At 40.5% G+C, this 23,255-nt stretch overlaps 1 protein-coding gene across 3 annotated transcripts in view; it reads right to left on the minus strand.

Moving 5' to 3' along the window:
* LPXN (leupaxin) overlaps nt 1-23,255 on the minus strand; it is a 37,213-nt gene that overhangs the window by 8,308 nt on the left and 5,650 nt on the right. For all 3 annotated transcript variants that reach the window (XM_059143009.1, XM_059143010.1, XM_059143016.1), the window contains exons 4-9: nt 22,266-22,420; nt 16,902-16,948; nt 6,886-6,985; nt 3,827-3,994; nt 2,407-2,580; nt 2,234-2,315 (exon numbers count right to left, since the gene is read on the minus strand). In XM_059143009.1, coding sequence (XP_058998992.1) covers nt 2,234-2,315; nt 2,407-2,580; nt 3,827-3,994; nt 6,886-6,985; nt 16,902-16,948; nt 22,266-22,420 — 726 coding nt within the window. The remainder of the gene's footprint in view (nt 1-2,233; nt 2,316-2,406; nt 2,581-3,826; nt 3,995-6,885; nt 6,986-16,901; nt 16,949-22,265; nt 22,421-23,255) is intronic.

Here is a 23,255-nt window from a genome sequence, read left to right on the forward strand (position 1 = left end):
GCCAGTTTCCCATGGTCCATATAGGAAAGTGTGAAAGAGATATCTGAGACCACTGGGATTACTTCTAAGAGATCACCAGGAGGGAACAATGAAAACCCTGCAAAACTGATCTCTGTGGAATGGGTCCTTCAATGTGCCAAGCAGAAAACAGCTGGCTAAGAGTCTGAAGTTGGACCTGTACCGAATTCACAAAAGCATCCAAGGGGAAAAAAAAGTTAAACATCTGCCAGGTCCAGAGAGCATGAAGCAAATTTACAGCATTGAGCAAGTTAGGACTTTCCTGCCCTCCAGGCTCAACTTCCTCCCTGCCAGTTTCAACCCTGAAGGGGTCAGATATCAAGAAGAGCAACAGGGGTGAGGGTAGTGGATTTTAAAGGCAGGAAAGGACAGAGGAAGGGCCACAGCACCCTTCCCTGGTCTCTAGCAGTGTAAAGGCCTGACCAGGGGACAGCAGCAGTCACTTTAGTATGCATATATGTGTTGGTTTATTTATTAAGTGGCGGTCACTTTAAGTAAGTTGGATGCTTTAGCTATTACACAGATGGAATTACCCAAGGACTGAGTTTTGTGTTTTGTGTCTGAAACTGATTTTCTATTTAGAACTGTTTATTAAGAGTCATCATAAAAGACATGAGACTGCCCAAGTTTTTATTTAGTTAAGAGGTGAATAGTTTCCCTGCTAAGTTAACTCAAAAAGGACAGGAAAAAAAAAAATAAAGAAGCTTTCTGATTCCACGCATGAGTCATACTTGTTCCAAGTAAACATAAAAAGAAGTCAGGAAAATAAAAAAATCAAAGTTAAGGCAGAAGAAAGAGGGGGAAAAAAACTTGCAAAGAGAGAAGGACCAATCACACAGAAAGGATCAGGAATAAGAACAAAATCTTAAAAACTTCTCAACCACAGAAGCTGGAAGACAGTGAAACGATGTCTTCAGAATTATAGGGGAAAATAGTTTCACCTAGAATTCTATGCCCGGGCAACTTAAGGTAGACAACAGAATTACAATATTTTCAGATATTTCAAGGTCTCAAAAGTTTTACCTCCTCTTCATTCTTTCCTAATTGCTGCTTCACTAAAATAAAGGTAGTAACATGTATTAAAAGACCAGGGATCCAGGAAACAGAGAACCCAAAAATAAAAGCAGTCAAGCAGCAAAAGGAATTCCCAAGACAATGGCCAAGAGTAAATGCTTCACAGCAGGCCTGAGGAGAAACCTTTGCAGACCGGGCAAGAGGATGGAAGTCTCCTGGAAGGATGTTTCCAAGACAAAACCAGTGGGACTGACCCACTACCAGATGCAGCTGACTATGTTGAGAATGATTTCCCAGCTCAGTCACATCAATTAGAGGCAGGTACAAGGAAAATTAAGCTAGTGAAAAAAGAAATCTAAATATTAACTTCAGGGAAAAAATTATATGAAAAAGATACCATGATAGTGATACTAATTTTTACTGTGTTTCCACGTGCCAGGCACTGTTCTAAACACTACACTGTCATTGCATCTTAAAATCCTCTTACTTACTCTGTAAGGCAAGATTACAGGGTAGGAATTATTACCAGGCCCATTTCACCAATGAGGAAAGCAAGGTACAGAGGGGTTAAATGACTTGAATAAAAATCCTATCGCTAATAAATAATACCACAGCCCAGATTTGAACCATGTAGTCTAAACGCTTAGAATCTGTGCTCTGTTGTAACCATACTTTGCAATAGGGCTCAACAATGAACAATATTTTCATGACTGTGAATATGTGCACATTGAATACTGGTCTGACCTACAATTATGACCTGATTCTATACCGAGAGAAAATGGGGGGAGAGGAAGAATGTTGGGGGTAAAGTGGGGTAGTAAATCCTCTTTCCTGGTAGGAAGTTAATATATAATGGTTAAAATTAGAAGGGGAAAAAAAAAATCAACCTATAGTAACAGATATAAATATATTATAGAAGAAAAAGCTGAAAACATTTGGAGAGGATAACTGGATTTGGGGGGTAGAGAAAGAAAATCAAGGGACTGATGCTTTTCACTCTAATATTTGAGCTTTTAAACTATGCATTTGCATTTCTTCAAGAAAGCAATTTAAATGATATTGGTAAATATTGGGGAAAGGTACGGAGGGGTGGCATCTAGACTAAAATGGGCACATGGACACTGGCGGCAGGAACCGGGACTAGGCAGCAAACCAAGGAAAAGCTCTGCTGGTCTTCTCGCAACCCCAAGAAGGGACCTACCTTCCGCACCAAACACCTCTCCGCAGTGAAAGCAGAAGAAGTGCTCTGGGTGCCAGGTTTGGTTCATTGCTGTCAGCACTTTCTGGAAAAGGAAGACACAGAGCCGTATTAGAAAGCCACAGAGCTATAAACCAGGACTATGGTGCAGGGGCAGGAAAAGGGGGTCGACTTACATCCAGGATGGGAGCAGCACAGTAAGCACAGCGTGGGGAAAAGAGATCGTGGTAGTCCTTGGGGCAGTAGGCCAAGCCACTCCGCTCAAAGAAGGGCTGGGGGCCGATCTCCTCCTTGCAGTGAGTGCAGACAAAGTGCTCTGGATGCCACACTTGCCCTAGAGCATGGATCACCTAGGGACGAAATAAAGCATGGCAGGCCATGGCAGCTGGGGGCTGGAGGGCCTACGGTCACACAATCTGGGACAGCACTTTTCCCACAGTATTCCACGCAAACGGCACCTCCTGGGGTGACCCAACACGGAGGTCTAGACCCAGGTCCCTTCTACGGGGTCTGATGTCCATGCTTTATGGATAGTAAAAGGGTGCCCAGTTTCCTGACTAATCATGCTGATAAAAGTCTGTGGGTGTTCGTTAGGTGCTCTGGAGGGTGGGGGAACCAAACCTGAGCATAGTAGAGACAGACAGGGAGGGGTAACTACATTCTGGCCTGGAAGGGATCCCTGGAAGAGGAAAAAGCCAAATGAGAGTTTTATTCCTCTGGTCTGAGCACCTCACTCCTGCCCCACGCTGAGTCAGGGCTCAGAGCCCTCTATTGTGGCTTTGGTGAAGGATGATGTAGAGTTGGAGTCTGTGGCCATGAGTTGGAGCTGAGTCAGCTGAAAGTTACCATCAATCAACTTGACTGCGAACGTTGGGACAGAGGGGCCACGGGAAAGTCCCTCTCAGGACCGGATGTACAGAAAAGCAGTTAAGAGTCACACTCAGGGGCGCCTGGGTGGCTCAGTGGGTTAAGCCGCTGCCTTCGGCTCGGGTCATGATCTCAGGGTCCTGGGATCGAGTCCCGCATCGGGCTCTCTGCTCGGCAGGGAGCCTGTTTCCTCCTCCTCTCTCTCTCTGCCTGCCTCTCTACCTACTTGTGATCTCTCTCTGTCAAATAAATAAATAAAATCTTTAAAAAAAAAAAAAAAAAAAAAAAAAGAGTCACACTCAGGAGTCAGGCTGTCCTGGTTCAAATCTCCCCTCTACCTCTTTCTAGACTTGGACATGTCAGTTATCAACCCGGAGCCCTTGGTTCCCTCGTCTTTATAAAGGAACCATATTACAGTCTCCCTTGCACGGTTGATGTGACCATTAAATGAATCTTTATACTCATTTAATAAAATGAGTCTTTTATTCATCTAATAATGAATTTAATAAAATTCATTTCATTTCATTCATAAAACTTCATTTAATAAAATGACTCATTTTAAAAAACGAGTCTTTACACATACTTGCAAAGCACTCGGCTCAGTGCCCGGAGCACTGTAAGGGATGAGTGATTACTAGCTACCATGAAGACATCTTAGAAAGTGATAGAACAATCCTTGGTGGGATAGCAGACAGCTGGCTACAGGACCCACACCCTGGCCCACCACACCTTCCCAGCAATCGGTTTCCGACAGGAAGCACAGTGGCCCTTGGACACTGTGGCAACTCCAAGGTCCTGCAGATCCTGCTCCAAATCCCCCAGCATTGAGTCCAGGGAGGCCTTGGGATCCTGCTTATTCGCTGGGTGCTTCTTGCTGGCATCTGCTTTCACTGCAACCTGGCACCAGGGAAAGAACCATGAAGAACCATCAGTCTCGTGAATATCTGCCCTCACTGGCATCTTCTACATGACCCCTTAAGCTCACCTCTACAGACTAATGTTTTCTTCTGTACCCAACCTCCATCCAAGGCACTGGAAGAGTCCAACATTGTGACACCAATAAAAATGCTTCTATCTCCCTTTTATCCCGAATTCCTCAGGCCAGGTGAAACACCAGTAATCTTCCTCCATTTGTAAATCTTTTCTGCCCATGAGAAATTGAGTGCACTGAAGATGCTACCTTTCCTCACTCCTTCAATGACCACAGGTCAACAATTACTTGTACCTTCTTTTTACCTATTTATTCTACAGTGTTTCTTGAGCACCTAGTTTGTGATGGTCACAGTTCCAGACTCTTGGTATAGAGCAATGCACATGGTAACCAAGAAAGTCTGCCATCATGGAGTTTGCTTTACTGGGAGACAGACAATACATGGATTAAATAAATGTATGATGTGATGTCAGGCAGACATGAGACATAAGTCATCTATCAAGACAGAAGTGCCAGAGGGTGGGACAGTGAAAGAGAACTGATTTAGATGAGAAGACCCTCTAAGGAGGTGGCATTTGCATAGATGCACTGAGGGGCCCAGAAATATTGAATTGGTGGGAAAAGCACTCCAGAGGGAAGGAAGGCCCAGAAGGGAACAGTTTGGTATGTCAGGAGAAAAGTCAGAAAGGTTGGGGTTGGGGGTGCTGGAACAGAGGGAGGGGGGTAGGCATGGCAGGAGAAGGTGATGGAGAGAGAGGCAAAGATCATGTGGGGCCCTCATGGTAAACTCAGGTTTTATTCCAAGGGCGATGGAGCCTCCAGAGGGGTTCAGGCATGAGAGGGAAAGAATCTGACCCACAAGATCCCTGTGGTAGCTGAGGGAGGAGTTAAGTGTGGACAAGCCAGAGTGGAATCAGAGACCCTAGCTTGGAAGGAGATTATTGTTAACAGTTCAAACCAGAAATAGTGACTTGGACCAGGGTTAGCAGAGAAGGTGATGAGAAGCTGGTAAGACTAACTCATGGACTGGATTTATTTAAGGAAACCCCTAAAAAATAGTTATTAGAACCCACTCAAAAGAAAAGCCTCAAATTACAAAAAAGAGGCAACGCCCAGCTTGTCCTTCATCAGTTCATGTCCCGATTTTCTCTCTCAACTCCCTTCCGACAGGGCTACTACTCCCATCGACTTAATACTTCCTGATCAGGAAACAGGTGCTCTCTACGGCCTCCACCACATCAGATTTGCACGCACTAGACACACGTTCAAAGTCTCCCATCCGCTGCCCTTGCTTTACCTTTCCAATCTCCTCTTTCATTACTCACTAAAAGCCTCCATTGTTTGAGGCCGGCCAGGCTCCCTGCAGTCTCCTGAATGTGATTTGTTACTGTCTGCCCTGAGGCCTCTATGTATCCTATTTTTACTGCCAGGAATAACCTCACATTATCTCACTAATCCAAAATGCTCATTTCCCTTCAAGAAACTTATCAACTGACAGATTTCCTTCCTCCTCTATTATATAATGTTACTTAATGTTGAAGAGATTAGTGTTCCAAAGGTTACCGTCTAGAAAGTCCAAAAGGGTCATCAACATGAAGTAGGTAAAAACAGAATTTTATATGTATATACACATATACAAACACACACACATATATCTATCCATATCCCCATCTGTTTGCTTACATATTCCAGAATACTTCTAAATGAATATATAAGAAACAGGGTTCAGAACTGGATGAGTGGGGGGCAGGGCTGACAGGGAAATAGTTGACTGCAAACTTTTGTACTTTCGATTTTTGTGCAACGTGAACGTAGGGCTCATTCAAAAAATAAATAGATATTTTAAAAATGTAAATAAACTGCAACACATGCTAAGTTAATTAGGAAACACAATTAAAATTCCTAATGCAGATTTTTTCCCCAGTATGGTCAGATATATGATACAATGAGGAAGGTACCCAGCTTTATCATAGGCACTAAAGAAAAATTATTTCTGATGTGCATTCACTTGTTCCTTTAATGTGTCAGGAACTTTGCAGGCACTGGGCGTCCACAGGTGAGTCACAAAGATCAGGCTCCTGACCTCTCCAGTCACACACTTTTTTATATACTGCCTTGCAATTATTTCATAGCCACTCATGTGTGCCTACCAAATCCTCCAATCAATTCAGAGTGGCTGAATTCTCCACCTTAAGAATTCGAGATGATTCCCCTTAACAAATTATTAAGCCCAGTTCTCTGATTTCCATCCCCCTGCCAGGGCACGTGAGCCCACCACTCATGCTCCAGAGGCTAGAATGAGGAGGCCGGTTTTAGCTCTATATGGGGCCCAGGACTCCTCATCCTCCCTGCTTTCAAAGCCACACTCTGATCTTCCCGGCTCGGCCTCCGTTTGGCCTCGTCTGTCCCACAGTCACGACTCCCTGGGTCCTGCGCACTGTATCCAGCCTTAAGATGCCTCTGCCCTCAGGGTCATGCCAACTGGAAGAGCCTCTTCTCTCATCTCTTTGTGTCTCTACCCTTTCCATTCTTCAGAATCCATCCCACATCCCATCCCCAGTTCTGATAAAGTCTCCACATTCTTAATAGTGGCTGTACATATTTTGATACACCATCTGTGTTTTAGTCTACGTATGTATCTACGTATGGGTTTCTGCTTCATTTTACCAAGCACATTCTGCACTCCTTAAGATCAGAGCCTGCACTGCGTGATCTTTTGTGTCCAGATAATACACAACACAAAGTTGAATTCATCCCTGAATTAAACTTAGGCTGGGAGAACTAATGACAACCAAAACTTCCAAAAGGGGCCAGCAGAGCTGAGCTCTGTGGAGACACACTCGGGAACTGTGCTCACCTGAGTCTGCATCTCACACAGGTGGGCCATGAGCTCATCCAGCTGAGCAGCTGCTGAGGTTTTAGGGGGATGTGAGGCCTCCTCTGGCTCTTGGACCTTACTACAAGGAGAGAAAAAAAAAATCCTTACACACTGAAACTTAGATAAATGTTAAGCCACACATAAAATACCAGAAAATGCAGTTTTAACTATTAACCGCTTAGATGTGAATAAAACTAGAGAAAGAAAGTATTTAAAAATAAGTAGTGGAGGGGTGCCTGGGTGGCTCAGTGGGTTAAGGCTCTGCCTTCGGCTCAGGTTGTGATCTCAGGGTCCTGGGATTTATCCCCTGCATTGGGCTTTCTGCACAGCAGGAAGCCTGCTTCCCCCTCTCTCTCTGCCTGCCTCCCTGCCTACTTGTGACCTCTCTTTCTCTGTGTTGAATAAATAAATAAAATCTTAAAAAAAAAAAAATAGGTAGTGGACTAAAAATCTGAATAAGGTCTCCCTGCCGTTTGTCTCTATATCTCTTTTCTGGTCATCTCAAAAGCTGACCATTGTTCTCAAGTGCATGAAGAAAAGTGCTGGATGGGTGGCTGGCAGGCCATTCTCCCCCAAGAGTCAGGTTCAAAGTAGCTTCTAATTAAAGACCTTTAAGAAGACAATGGCCTCGACATACATTTTTTATTTTCAAAGCATTCTTTCTGAAATTACAAAGTATTACACTTTCTCTCACTGTTCGGCAAAAGATAAAAACTAAGTAAGAATAAAGAGCAAGCATCAGCAAACTAAAGTCTATGGGCCAAATTTGGCCATGCCCATTCCTTTACATAGGGCTGCTTTCTTACAGAGCTGGATAGTTCCAACAGAGACCTCATGGTCCAAGTTCTAAATATTTACTATCTGCCCTTTACCGAAAAAGACCACTGATAAGAGTTTAGACAATGTACATGATGTTGGTTTCACATCTATATAATTGTGAATAAACTGATGATTAAAATTTGGACCCAAAAAACAGAATACAGAGTCGGATTCAAATACTTGCCCAATTGCTAGAAAAAATTTTTAAAGATTTTATTTATCAGAGAGAGAAAGCACATAAGCAGGGGGTGGTGTGACAGGCAGAGGGAGCAGACTCCCCGCTGAGCAGGGAGCCCGACCTGAAGCTCGATTCCAGGACGGCGGTATCACGACCTGAACCAAAGGCAGATGCTTAACAAACTTAAGACACCCAGGCATCCCAGGTGTTAATTTGTTAGCTAATTAATTGTGTACGAGAGCACAGAATAAAAGCTCAATAAATTCTAAGAAGTAAATCATACACACCATATTCTTCTATTGCTTTAATACAAATTAATCATAAGAAATCCACCTGCTTAATAAGTACAAATAATCCTAAGTACAAATTACAGTACAAATTAATCATAAAAAATCTACCCACTTAAGAAAAAATAAAGCAATTCCACATAATTCTCGAGACGAAGAAAAAAAATTAATTGAACTTTCAACCTATTTAGAAATAGCAATGAAAGCACATAGACATACACACACACACACCCTTCAGAGGCGAAGCAATACATTTTTTAAGATCGTATTCATTTATTTGTCAGAGAGAGCGCGTGTGTATGGTCAGGCAAGGAGAGGGAGAAGCAGACTTCGCGCTGAGCAAGGAGCCCAATATGACACCTGATCCCAGGGTCCTTTGGCAGACACTTAACCAACTGAGCCACCCAGATGGCCCACCAATATGTTATTAACAGGAAAAAGTACCAACGAACTCAAGTGCGATACTGGAAAATAAGACACTAGAAGCAAATAAACAAAACATCCAACTCAAGAATCTAAAAACAAAACCAAACCAAAGTAATTAAACAGAAGAACTAAAAGCATAAATTACTGAAACAGAAAACAAATGGAAAGTGAGGTTTTGGGGAGCATTATGTAAATTTCAAGTACATAGAAAAATATGGAAAATCACCAAATAAGTTCCATAAATATCACAGAGACTCAATACTAAAACCAGACAAAAACCGCACAGTGTATGTGAGTACGTGTGTGTGTGTGAGCCTGTGTGTCAGGGAGGCTGGGGAAGGGAGGATAAAAACAGCAGAAATGAGTTTTAAAAACATCCAGGCTATATAGTGTCATGCCAGTGTTTCATGCATGGTTCAACATTAGAAAAAGGATTACTGTAAATCATTATACTCAAGAACAGGAAAAAGCAGGGCACCTAGGTGGATCAGTGGGTTAAAGCCTCTGCCTTCGGCTCGGGTCATGATCCCAGGGTCCTGGGATCGAGCATCACATGGGGCTCTCTGCTCAGCAGGGAGCCTGCTTCCTCCTCCTCTCTCCCTGCCTCTCTATCTACTTGTGATCTCTCTGTCAAATAAATAAATAAATAAATAGAACAGGAAAAAGCTTTATAAACATGTTAATAGATGCTGAAAAGCAACAGAAAACAAATTCTACCACAATTCCTATTGTTGAAGCCCACGGAAAAGAAGTTTCATAACCTGATAAAATATAAAATCTATAATGAACCTCATATTTAATGGTCAAATACTAAACACATCTCGAATTAAGAGCTCCATGCTTGGGGCGCCTTGGTGGCTCAGTCCTTAAGCATCTGCCTTTGGCTGAGGTCATGATCCCAGGGGCCTGGGAGGCCCACATGAGCCCCGCATCAGGATCCCTACTCAGCAGGAAGCCTGCTTCACCCTCCTCCACTCCCCCTTCCTGTGTTCCTTCTCTTGCTGTGTCTCTCTCTGTCAAAGGAATAAATAAAATCTTTAAAAAATTTTTTAAAAAAAAAGAAAGAGCTCCGAGCTCAGCAGGGAGTCTGCTTAAGATTCTCTCCCTGGGGGGCGCCTGGGTGGCTCAGTGGGTTGAGCCTCTGCCTTTGGCTTAGGTCGTGATCCCAGGGTCCTGGGATCAAGCCCTGCATCAGGCTCTCTATACAGCAGGGAGCCTGCTTTCTCCTCTCTGCCTGCCTCTCTGCCTACTTGTGATCTCTCTCTCTCTCTCTCTCTCAAATAAATAAATAAAATCTTAAAAAAAAAAAGAATTAAAAAAATAAAAAAATTTTTAAAAAGATTCTCTCCCTGTCCCCCTTCTCCACCTCTCTAAAATAAAATAAATAAATAAAATCTTTAAAAAAGAGAGAGAGAGAAGAGAGGGACAAGGATCCTACTATCATTGATGGTTTATAATTTTATTGCAGACTGAATTACTGGATGCATTTGAGAATACAAATAAGAGATTTATATACTGAAAAGAAAAAAAGCAAAGCAATTCTCACTTCTACTTTCTCTTTTAAATAGATGGTATGATCACTTACCTGGAAAATATAGGGTAAATGACTAGATATTTATTAGAATGTATAGAAAATATCAGGATGGTTACTACGTACAAGGATAAAATGAGGGGGTGCCTGGCTGGCTCAGTGGGTAGCATGTGACTTTTTTTTTTTTTTTTTTTTTAAAGATAGAGCACGTATGTGGAAACATGAGCTAGGGTGTGGGGAGAGTGGGGAGCACCAAGGGGCAGAGGGAGAGAGAGTCTTAAGCAGACTCCACGCTTAGCCTGGAGCCCTGCGATCATACCCTGAGATCACAACCTGAGCAGAAATCAAGAGCCAGACACTTAACCGGCACAGCCACCCAGAGGCCACAGGGCATGTGATTCTTGATCTTGGGGTTGTGAGTTCAAATTCCATACTGGGGATGGAGCCTACTTAAAATTAAAAAAAAAAAAAATTAAAAATAAAAGAAGAATAAAATAAAATAATTAATATCTTTCCTATACACCAGTAGTAGGCAATTTGAAAATCCACTGGGAAAAAAGAACATGTTCATAATACCAAAAAAAAAATTATAAAATATTAAGGAATCATTCTAACAAGAAATGTGTAAGACAGGGCACCCGGGCTCAGTTGGTTAAGCCCTTGCCTTCAGTTCAGTTCATGATCCTGGAGTCCCGGGATTGAGCGCACATTGGGCTCCCAGCTCCGCAGAAAGTCTGCTTCTCCCTCTGACCTTCTTCCCTCTCATGCACGCTCTCTCTCTCTCTCTCTCTCTCTCACAAATAAATAAATAAAATCTAAAAAAAAAAGAAATATGTAACACTTCTATGAAGAAAAACCCATTGGTAGGCGTACAAGATGCATATAAATGATGAAGCATAATATGTTAGTTTCTCCCATGAAACTATAAATTCAATGTAATTCATACAGAAGTCCTAATAGAATTATTCAAGTTCATTAACAAGCTGATGCTAAAATTCATGGGCTAGAATGCTTGAGATAATTTGGGGGGGGGGAGAGATCAAGAGGGAAGACCTGTCCAATAGATGTGCTTTCCTATAAAGTGACAATAAAATTTGTGTTATGTTGGTAAAGAAACAGACAAACAGATCAAAGGAATGGAAGAGAGAGAGCCCAGAAACAGACTCCTGAACCATGAGAATTTTGCATATGCTAAATACGTATCTCAAATAATCAGAAACAGACTATTAGATACAAAATGCATGACAACCTATTCGAAACACAATAAATTTAGATCTTTAACAAACGCTACACATGAATAAGTTTTAAATGAATTAAAGACATAACTGTGTTTAAACATTAAAGTACTAAAAGAAAATGGGGGACATTTTTTATTATTTGGGGTGATGAAGACTTTCCTAAGAAAGGCATAAAACTCTGAAATGAAGCCAAACAGAAAAATTATTAATACTGCTAATCTCAAAAAAATTTAAATATATATAAATATTTAAAACATAAACAATATCCAAATAATAAAAAGTCTACAAATCAATAAGGTAAGCTAATAGAAACATGGGCTAAGAATTAAAAGAAAAAAATACAAGTTTCAGAAAAAGAAATTTGAATGTTTATTACTATATGAAAATATGCTCAATCCCAATCTTTAATATGCAAATTAAATACTAAGACACCAATTTTTACTCATCAGTCAAAAATGTGAAAGATTGTTAACATGCAGTGTTGGCAAAAATCAGGAATATTTACACATATGCATCTACGTACATCGTAGATAGCAACGTAAACCTTAATAAATGTTTTTCGAGGCAGTATCTACCAAAATTTCATATGCATATATCCTTGGATTCAGCAATTTCACTTCCAAGATTCTATCCTACAAAAAATTGGAGATATACATACAAAGGCATATGTATAAGTATGCTCCTTAAGACATAAAAAAGTACAGTCTTTATGAACAAATTAAAAATAAAATAAATGGCCATATAGTTAAATAAATTACAGATACATGCTAAAGCATACTATGCAGCTGCTAAAAAGAATGCAGGCATAGATTTATATGAACTAAGGAGGATGCCTTTTTTTTTTTTTTTAAGATTTTATTTATTTGACAGAGAGAAACAGAGAGAGAGTAAGCATAAACAGGGGAGCAGCAGGCAGAGGAAGAATCAGGTTCCCTGCTGAGCAAGGAGGCCAATGTGGGACTCGATCCCAGGACCCTGGGATCATGACCTGAGCAGAGGGCAGACACTTAACCAACTGAGCCATCTAGGCGCCACAAGCTAAGGAAGATTTCTAAGATACATTGTTAACTTAAAAAAGCAAAGCTCACAACAATATGAAATCTATCCTTCCATCCATGTAAAATTATAAGCACATATACATACGTGTGATTTTGCATACACAAAGGAATGTAAGGAGACATGTCTGACAGCAGTTACCCATGGGGATAGCAATTAGGTGGTAGGAGGGTACATTCGAAGGGAGGGGGTCTAACTTTTTACTCTGTATATTTCTGAATTATTAAAGCTATTTTTACTATTAAAAGGCTAAATATAAAGTTCATGTAAGTATAGAAAATTTTAAAACTGCAGAGAAATATAAAAGAAAAAATTAAAATCACATATAACTCTTTTTTTGAAAGGCAATTAATTACTCTGGACATGTTGGCCTACACTAACTATGCCCTTCTATGATTGTGCCTAATTTTGGAAAATTAGAATGACCTTTTTTTCATATCTTAAAGTGAACATTTTCCAAATCTTTATTTTCTTATCCAACATTGCATTCATGGCTAGTGCTTACTGTTCACCCTATACGAGGCCCTCCATAAAAACACTGCATGTTTTCTCTAAATACTAATAACAACCTTAAGAGTTAGGTATTTTCACCCCCAGAAGAAAAAACTGAGGATTAGAGAAGTAAAAAACTTTGCTCCATATAATACAGCTGGTAAATCACAGAGTTTGGGCCTACCGACTGCAAAGCTTATGATATCTAACACCATGCCCAACAATCCTCCAAAACAATGTTTAAAGGTTATCCAGCTTTCAAAGGTAGAATGTACCATGATTTATTAAACCACTTATCATTAGACACCTAGACTGTTTCTGATTTTCACTATTATAATGCAGTATATAAGTATTTGCATCCATATCTGATTATTTCTATAGAGTAAATTTTGAGAAGTGAAAACACTGAATCATAAACGTAACAGACTCTGGAGTAATGCTGTAATCAGCATTGACTAAGCTTAGCTAACAACCCACCAAACTGACTCTGACTCTCCATCCCTCCCTCCCTCTCTCTTTCTCTCTCTTTCCCTCTCACTTACACATAGACACAAGCACACACGCACACAAAGCCATAAGTAAAACCAAATATTGTAAGTCTTCCACTAAATATTTTCAAAAAAATGAAAACGTAGATGTACTAGTTTACTTATTGGTGTGTTTACCAACCAGCAAAAAGGCAGAAGGAAAACATCTTCTTCTCTTAAAGAAAAAAGACTCTCTTTTGGGTACCACATGTCCCCTACTGATTTACTTATGTTTGAGTATTTAGCTATAAGAAAAAAGTAGGAGGAAGTGGGTACCTTCCCCTTTGAAGATAAAAGATTTTGTCTTTTAGGTATAACATGGCCTCCTGCGAGGCACAATTTTTTTTCGTTTATTTGTTTAATCTAGGACCAAAATGGTCAGATATGCACATGCCTGATTTGGTCCTTGAAGGAGTCCAAGAAAGTGCAGGGAGCTCCTTACAACACTTTGGGATCATAATCCCTTAGTCCTTGCTGCCATAGGCATGTGTCTTGAAAGTACAAAAGCAGCAGGGCTGTCAGCACACTCTCTGCTCTGTTTCCCCGTGTAGAATAAATGTGGCTTTTTTTTTTTTTTTAAGATTTTATTTATTCATTTGGCAGAGAGAGAGACACAGTAAGAGAGGGATCACAAGCAGGGGGAGTAGGAGAGGGAGAGCACCGAGCAGGGAGCCTGCCAGGACCCTGGGATCATGACCTGAGCCCAAGGCATATGCTTAACCGACTGAGACATCCAGGCGCCTCTAAATGTAGCTTCTTGTATGGGTCTGTATGATCCTAAAAACCTATCCATCTCACAGTTGGGGCATCCTTGTGCTTACTAAAAAAAAATACGTACCGATTTTTAGCAAGAGTCCTAGAGCAGGAAGGAAAGAGAAGTAGACCATTTTTGTGATAACCTAATAGTAACTGAGTCAACAATATAATATTCTAAATAAGAATGGAAAGGCCTTAAAGAGTTGGTGATGACATCATTACAGGAAGTGTTCCAAAAAAGAGAGGAATCTCGAAACCAAAGCTCCTTTGAGGTGTCCCCTCACATCTTGAAGATGGTAAAAGTGCTTTGCTACATCATGAACAACAGTCTAATTCATGAGTCAGCGATTTTAATAAGATCCAAATACAAGAGATGTGTTTAAAAGAATACAGACTCCTCACGTGAGGGGCTTCTCTGTGCTGGAGTTTTCCCGTTCACTCCTCCGTAATTTTTTTATGAATTTTTTTCTCCTTATTCTTACCAAAATTGTTTTTGTTCATGTGCACATTTCTAAATTATTGTTCATATTGCTCTTGATACATATAACTACACTAGAAATACGATCACATCACTTAGTATTGAATACAGTTTCAAGTTTGGGAGTAATATTCAGTTCACTTAAGCAAGCTGAAGGAAATCGTGGACGCTGGAATGTGGGAGTCTAGTTTCTCAGTCTCAAGTGCTATCTATACCTGGGAGCTTTATCAGCTCTGAGTTACGCCAGTCATAGGGATTTGCATCAGTCTATTACATATTGACGAGATCACCTGGATTTCCTATCGGTCTCCCACGCAGATCGATAGGGCAAGTATCACTCCCTACTTGGGGAGGTAAATCAGTCACTGCCCACAGAGGAAAATGCAAACACACTGGGAGCAAGCAGAAGGAATTCAATCCAGAAGTTTGATTACACAGGTGATGGCAGAACTAAAGAAGCAAACAAAAGATATTAAAGTAACTCAGAGATTAGCCACAGCAGGTAGCCATTAGGCCAAAGGGACCACCACCAACAACAACAACAAAAGGCAAAGTTGCTAAAAGCCAGGGGCCAGGGCAGATAGGCACATACTGGAACTGCAGCAGATGGGTCTTGCTCTAGCCAAAGCCATAAATGAGGTGCAGCTGCTGACTGGGATGACGATGTGGTGGAGAGACTAGGGGGGGGCCTGTCCTGACTTGCTTGCCCTGCCTTCCGCCCTCCAGCTCTCTGCACAGTGCCTGCCACTGGTCGAAGCCTGAGAAAGCCAACAGGGGTCAGCTCCCTTGGAATACAGAGCAGACCAAGAAAAAGAAATGGGTCCGGTGGGAAAAAGATCAAAGACTTAGACACTGGCATGCCATCAGTTGATCACAATGCCAGTTACGCAGGAAAATCGGTGTTGGTCATGCTGGTTTTTACGTTCTGCGGGCCTGTGGTCACTAATATTTCTACTGAAGTCCTGGTATCCTAGTTTTTAAAAGTCAGTATTTAGTGAAAGCCTATGCGTGCCAAGCACTATTTTGTTGTTGTTTTACTTATTTTGATTTTATTTTTTTTTTACAAAAAGGATGGACAGGGTAATTGTCTAGGGGACATCCCACTAGCCAGTCTCCTGGAACTGGAATAAACTGGAAATTATATTAATAAACTGGCCTTACTCCCATAGAAGTAGAAAGTGTCCTCAGGTGGGAAGTTATAAAAAGACTTCATGATAACACAGGTCCTTCCCTTATTTGGCGTCCTATGTGTGCACTACTGGCGGCAATTCTAGAACCAAATAAGGTGTGGTGTGATACTCTTTACCAGCATGAACCTTTGTTATCTTGTTTCCCTTTTAATTAGTTAAGCCCTTCAATTTGTTTCCCAGAAAGCTGTCTGATTTTTTTTTTTTTTTTTTAAAGTTACAACCACTACTTGAAGAGAAAACAAGAAAAGCAGCCTTGGCCAGCAGAAACGATTTAGTAAGTGGATCTGTTTCAGTACATAACGTTTTTAAAAGGAAACCCCCTTCCCCGGCTAAATACATCTTGAGCAAATATAGAAAGAAGAAGTACCGATTCACTAGAAGTATATTTTCAGTAGTCTGCTGCAGAGACCCTCTTGTCTCAGTCTGACCCTGATCCTAGATCTGGTTTTGGCATCTTGCTAAAATTTCGCTAGGTGTTTCCTCTTCCATGAACTGGAGCATGCTATTTAGAGTGGTCCGGCAGAAACATATGGGGTGACTCGAACTATTTGTACTTTTTTTTTTTTTTAAAGATTTTATTTATTTATTTGACAGAGAGAAATCACAAGTAGACGGAGAGGCAGGCAGAGAGAGAGAGAGGGAAGCAGGCTCCCCGCTGAGCAGAGAGCCCGATGCGGGACTCGATCCCAGGACCTCAAGATCATGACCTGAGCCGAAAGCAGCGGCCCAACCCACTGAGCCACCCAGGTGCCCCTATTTGCACTTTTTTCAGGTGGTGAAGGAAACAGCAGAGCCCACCAGACTGGACAGCCCATCTAGAAGCCACATACCCTGAGTAACTGCCAGCTGAGCTTGGCAGAATTCCACCTCTGCTCAAACACCGTGAAAGAGGAGGAGGGACTTAGCAGGAGTCTAATAATGAACACACGCTAAAGCAAACTGTTGTCCAAACATGGATGGATGATAACAATTATCTTATAACTTTAACTTTTTAAAAATATTTAATAAAAAACATACCTGTAGATATTGGGCTCCTGGATATGGGTCGTATACACGAGCTGTACCTAAGACATATAAGTGACAGAGAAGAGCAGAGAATGAGTATCTTTAGAAGAATGTTGGCACTCATCTACACCCTGAATTAGAGGATGTTTTTAGCTTCTAAATGGGACTGATAACTAGTATATCTCTGAGATCATTCACAAGGCAGAAGAATACCAGCCATCCTACAGCAAAAGGCCACATTCTAAGCAGAGCAGTTGGCAATGGGAACAAATAATAGTGTCCCTTTCCCTGCCCCCAAAGCAAGAAATCGGGAAGTTGGTCGTACTCACATAGAAACCACAAAACAAACAAAATGAATCAGAACAGAGTGCCTGGTGGCTCAGTGGGTTAAGCCTCTGCCTTCTGCTCAGGTTATGATCTCAGGGTCCTGGGATCAAGTCCTGCATCGGGCTCTCTGCTTAGCAGGGAGCCTCTTTCCCTCTCTCTCTCTCTACCTGTCTCTCTGCCTACTTGTGATCTCTCTCTCTGTCAAATATATAATTTTTTTTAAATCTTTAAAAACAAACAAATAAATAAACAAAATGAATCAGAACAAAGCCCCTTAACTAGACAGGATAGTGTCTAGGGGAAAACTATAACATGACTAAATTTAACATACAAAATAATAATAATAATAATGTGTGTTCTTAAAGGGTAGTTGACCAGCAGCTCATTTATTTATTGAACAAATATTGACTGAGTGCCTGTCATGTGCCAGGGCCAGGGATGCAGCAGTTGAAAAACAAATGAACAAACGAAACTTGTCTGCCCTAACCTTACACTACGGTGGTGAGAAACAGGAAATTAAAAAAAATTAGTAAGAAAAAGAATAAATCTATTAGTATGTAAAACTCATCAGAAGGTGGGAGATGAGAAATGGGCGAGGGATGGCAATTAAAATTATATTGATCAGAGAAGGACTCACAGAGAAGGGGACACTTGAGTGAGGACTCATAGAAGGTGAGAAAGGTAAGCAGATTTCAGAGGGAACACGGTCCAGGGGACCCTCTGTGGAACAGAAAGGAGGCCAGGGTAGCATGCACAGTGAACTGGTGAGACAGGGATGGGAGTAAAAAGGGGCCAGATCAAGCAAGTAGGGTGACCATATAATTTATTGTTCAGAATGGGATGTTCTTGAAAGTGAATGAGGGGATTTTTATTACCAAAAATAATAACACATAATTTTTAAATATATATTTATTGACTAAAAATTTGGTTTTATTGTATTGATAAACCTACAAAATGCTTCCACTGAAAACTTCTTTTCTTTTTTTTTTTTTAAAGATTTATTTATTTGCAGGCAGAGAAAGATTGGGGGAAGCAGGCTCCCAACCGAACAGAGAGCCTAATGCAGGGCTTGATCCCAGACCCCGAGATCACGACCGGAGCCGAAGGCAGAGTTTTAACCCACTGAGCCACCCAGATGCCCCGAAAACTTATTTTCAAAATAAAATTTTCTAGAATACTTTTAAATGACATGTAGCTGTAAACATCAATTTCTTCTAAGATTTATTTATTTTAGAGAGAGAGAGAGTGAGCACATGCAGGGGAGGGGCAGAGGGAGAAGGAGAGAGAATCTCAGGCTGACTCTCCGGTTGAGTGAGGAGTCTGACGTGAGGCTCCATCTCACGACCCTGAGATCATGACCTGAGCCAAAATCAGGAGTCAGATGGTTAACCAAATGAGCCACACAGTTGCCCCTAAACAATAACTAAAAATAAAATAAAATAAAACAAAACTTTTATATTAATTATTTGAATATTTTTAAACAGCACAGTAAATAATTATTCTTGATATAGACTCACATACCTTAATTGGTTGCCTAGCCATTGTTGTCTCTAATGTTGTGATGCAGAAATTTTTATGAAAGATATCTTTTTTTTGCCTTGGTTTCATTTTTGAAAGATAACTTTTTAAAAATATGATCTTGTTATTTTCATAGTTTTTAATAAAACTGCAAACTTCTGCAGTCTCCGCACAAAATACTCCTGCTTGACTGCTGCTAATTCTCTAAGTTCAGGACATATTCTGCTAAATGGAGAATATCCTCAATTGTTTCTCATATTAAAATGTATAAATATTTCTACCCCCATATTTTCACAGGTGCTATATTTCTGCCTCCACTCAGAGCACCTTTCTTCAGTAATGTTTTTACAAGATGAGCTCTTAAGTTGTCTCTATTCATGATTCTTTTTAACGTTTTGCCAAATGTAGATACTGCAAAATCATAGGCCTTCACAATTCCATCCCATTCTGGTGGAGAATATAAATTTATCCAATTAAAATTAGAAACTCCATCAAAGGCAAGATTTTTCCAAAGCACAATTTTCAAATTAGGTAATTAAGACATTTGAGCTCCCATCTTTTAACTTGTTCAATTCCTCCGCAGCTTTTGTCAAGAGACATTTGAGCTCCTTCCTTTTTGCAAGCTTTGTTTTACATAATTGCAACTTGCTAAAAGCTTCAAAGGCTGAATTTTCATGCTACATTCACTGAATAATTTGATTAAATATTTTTGACTGATTTTGCACATAATGCAACCTATATTTAAGTTGCTTTACAAAGCATTTTTTCAAAGGCTCAGGCATTTCTAAAATCTGACGGACGACAGGCAACACAGAAAAAGCCTATGCAGCCATGCTGAAATGTCTCCGTATTCAACATCAGCTTCTGTCACGAGAACTTTGTAGACGAGTTATATATATGTACTGCAATTGTGTAAGTACATATTTGTAAATTTTGACATTTGCAATTTCTATTTTGATTGGTGGAATCCTGCCGCTTCTTTGGAAGCAGTCATGAATTTTGTGTACATCACAACCAATTCCAAGCACATTTCTGCTTTATAGATTTTTACATCTGTAAAGAACATTTTTTTTTACCATAAATCTGTGCTCCACCAAAACCTGTATTCATATTACTACCACCACCCCCCTACCCACTTTGTCTTCAATGTTGAACTTTCAACTCAATTTACCACGGCATGAACAACATCAGATGTTTTAATTCTTTTTGACAGAAGAATGAATGTCCAAGTATTTTTATTTAGATCCTTTGGATTGGATGAGAAAAACAAAAGTTTTTGGAATTAACAAATCTTCTGACCAAGGCGGCACTGATATAAAGCTGACATTATTTGGTGGCTTACGAAGGGAGCCAACTCAATCATCACGTTTACTTTAGTTACAAGCACCAGATCCCTTGAAACTGAAAATGAGCAAAACCAATTTAGAGGCATCACTTGATTCAAACAGGAAGGTGTACTTCCCTCTGACATGCAGACACAACTCTTGCAACTGTACATGTTAAAGCATCAGGCACACTCTTCTTAAACTATTAACTTCTGAAGGAGAGGCTGATGCTTCTTCCCCATAGCTGTGTCTTCCTGTCTTCCAAGGGGGCAGTAACCTCTCCACTTGCCTCCAGGGCGGCCAGGAAATGTTGGCAAATATTTTGTGCAAATTACACATTCGTCATCAATTTCTTGAGAAGATTAAACATGTAATTTTGGATTTGGTTTTGGTTTCAGCCAAATGCTGCTAAAAGCATCTACTGCAAAAACAAAAGCATTGCCAAATAATAAAATAGCTACAGCTTTACATGTACAATTAAGGCCAAAACTGCTTTACCGAGAACATTTAGATTATGCTACACTCAATGCAATGCTTAGCCTCTATTTCCTAAACACAATTTGTATGACATTAAGCCACAGGTTCCTATATTTTTCTCTGACCCTGAGGAGGCTCCATGCACCTCATGAACATGAGTGGTGGCATACCAAATGGACAGCTGGAGGAAACACCTCAGAAGTTTTCCGCCCACCACCTAAGACCAAAGGAGTTGGCCGTTCCTGATTGTGCTTAAGCTCTTAGCTTTAACCAACAGCACTCTGCATATTATCCCTGAAAGGGTGCTTACCAGTTAGGATTTGTCTGAACAGGAACAGGAAAAGAAGAGAAGAGTTATCATTAGCCATCTTTTGGACTGAGCCATAATAAAGTTAGAACTCTGTTTGCTGAATATATTTCACTTGCTACTAGATGAGATGTTGGAAGAAGCCAGAAGAGCCAAACGGAGGTTTATCAACCCATGCTGGTTTATGTTAGTGGGAGTACTAATAAGAAAACTTCATAAAATATGGGAAATCTAGGGTAAATGGCAAAGCCAATAACAGAATGTTGAGAAAACAAGCAAAAACCCAGGGCTCTTCCAAGTGAGCCAAGACATACAGTCACCCCACTTAGGTCAGCATCAAGACCATGGCTTTTACTTCAAATGCAGGTGGAAAATCACAGTGGGGTTCTGAGTAGAGGAATGACATGATCTAAGTTTTACAGGATCACTCTGGCTGCTATTCTGAAAATAAAATGCAGGGGGCAAGTGTAACAAACCAGCTAAGAGCCTGTGGCTATGATCTTGCATTGAGGGAAAAAGACAGTATCTCCCTAGCAGAGAAATAAATGTGCATCCTTAAAACCATGTATATGTAGCTGGAGGGAAGAACAGTTAAAGGGGGAAAGAGCCACAGGCTCAAACTTCAGGTCCACGCAACCTGTGATTTCATACCAAGCGTACACAAATGAATCAGAGTACTGTAGTTCAAAGCACCACATATGAAGAGTATCTACTTAATTCCTCTTAAACTAATTCCATTCTCATCAAGCAACTTCCTAATTATAAAGTAGATTCATGTAGACTGACCAACAGCAAGGGAAGATATGTATCAGCAAATTCTATTCTCTGTTCTACTTGAATGGTTTTGACTCTAGCCAGAAATTAATAAATTGGATTTCTGGGTTTTTCTTACACATCATTTTGATGAGTTTAGCTTATTTGTGTTGTTGGCTCCCTAGAGCATCACCATCTGTAGGTATACTAATAATTGAGTTTCCTAATACATTCAACAGAAAATAAGACCTGGAAAGTTATGACCTTAAAAAGTCATGCTGATAAGACTTGTCTGAGCTGCCACTTGGCCTCGCCCAGGTGACCCCCCCACCCCCGGTCTTGGAGAGTGCCATTCCAGTCAAACTGCAACAGGCAGCTCTCATACCCAGACAGTCATACCAGAATATACTGAGTAAACGAGGGAATACTGTGTTACCATACCCTCATTAGAAAAAGTTCAGTTCTCAAAGGCTTATTCTTCTGTGATGATTTTCTGAATTCTCATCCTTTCCAAAAACAACCACCTTCAAGTTATCATAGAGGGATTTTTCTTTCTCTTTCCTGGATACATGATTCTTTTTTCACATCACTTTATGTAAAATACAATTAATTTTCAGAAAGGCACTCAAACTATGTATATTCAAAGTACCCTAATAAACAAAAAGTTACCGGCAAGGAACTTGTATCATTCTGAACAATGGTCTCTGAAGTTTCAGCAAGGTCACTGTCCTTTCTGGAGCGCTGATCGAGGGGAAGAGGAGCTGGGCTGGAGGGTTCATCACTGTCCTGGAGGGTGGAGTGCTCCAGTTCCTCCAATAAGGCATCTATATCAAAAGATACAAGAGAATTCTAATACAGAACATGGGATGATTTGCCCCTTAAATATCACCCCTGTGCTTCCATTCACCTCCTTCTCTCTTGGGTTAAGACTATCTTCAATATCTTCCCTTACTTCTTATGTTACTTCAAGATGTGGTCTATTCTCCCAGAGGATGTTTAATGCCTCCACATAGTGTGACCTATTTTCTATGGTTGCATTCAATTTCACAGCATCTCTCAAGAATTTGATTTCTTATATTTCAGAGCACTAATTTTTATCATTCATTTAGGGTGGGTTTCCCACAAAGATCCCCATTTAGAAAAAAAGTAAATCCTACCAGAAAAGTATAACAACAATTTTTTTTCTAAGTGTACCAACACAGTAATGCTTTTTCTTAACCCTGATTATTGTTTTCTTATATCCCAAGTACGAACAAAATTTTCAAAACAAAGTAAAAGTATTCTGTCTTTTAGGGCATATAAGGTAAAAAAAAAAAGGGGGGGGTGGAGATCAAGGAGAAAATAGATACTGCAAAATCAAGCAAGATGGCATTGCAATCCAAATCTTGAGATTTGTTTCTGCTGTAGTTTTCTTGGAAAAAACCAATGCACTTGGGGTGCCTGGGTGGCTCAGTGGGTTAAGCTGCTGCCTTTAGCTCAGGTCATGATCCCAGGGTCCTGGGTTCAAGCCCCACATTGGGCTCTCTGCTCAGCAGGGAGCCTGCTTCCTCCTTCCTCTCTCTCTGCCTGCCTCTCTGACTACCTGTGATCTCTGTCAAATAAATAAATAAAATCTTTAAAAAAACAAAACAAATGCACTTTACAAGTATCAAACTACTT

The sequence above is a fragment of the Mustela lutreola genome, chromosome 1 (genome assembly GCF_030435805.1).
Source record: "Mustela lutreola isolate mMusLut2 chromosome 1, mMusLut2.pri, whole genome shotgun sequence".
In the NCBI taxonomy this organism is placed as follows: domain Eukaryota; kingdom Metazoa; phylum Chordata; class Mammalia; order Carnivora; family Mustelidae; genus Mustela; species Mustela lutreola.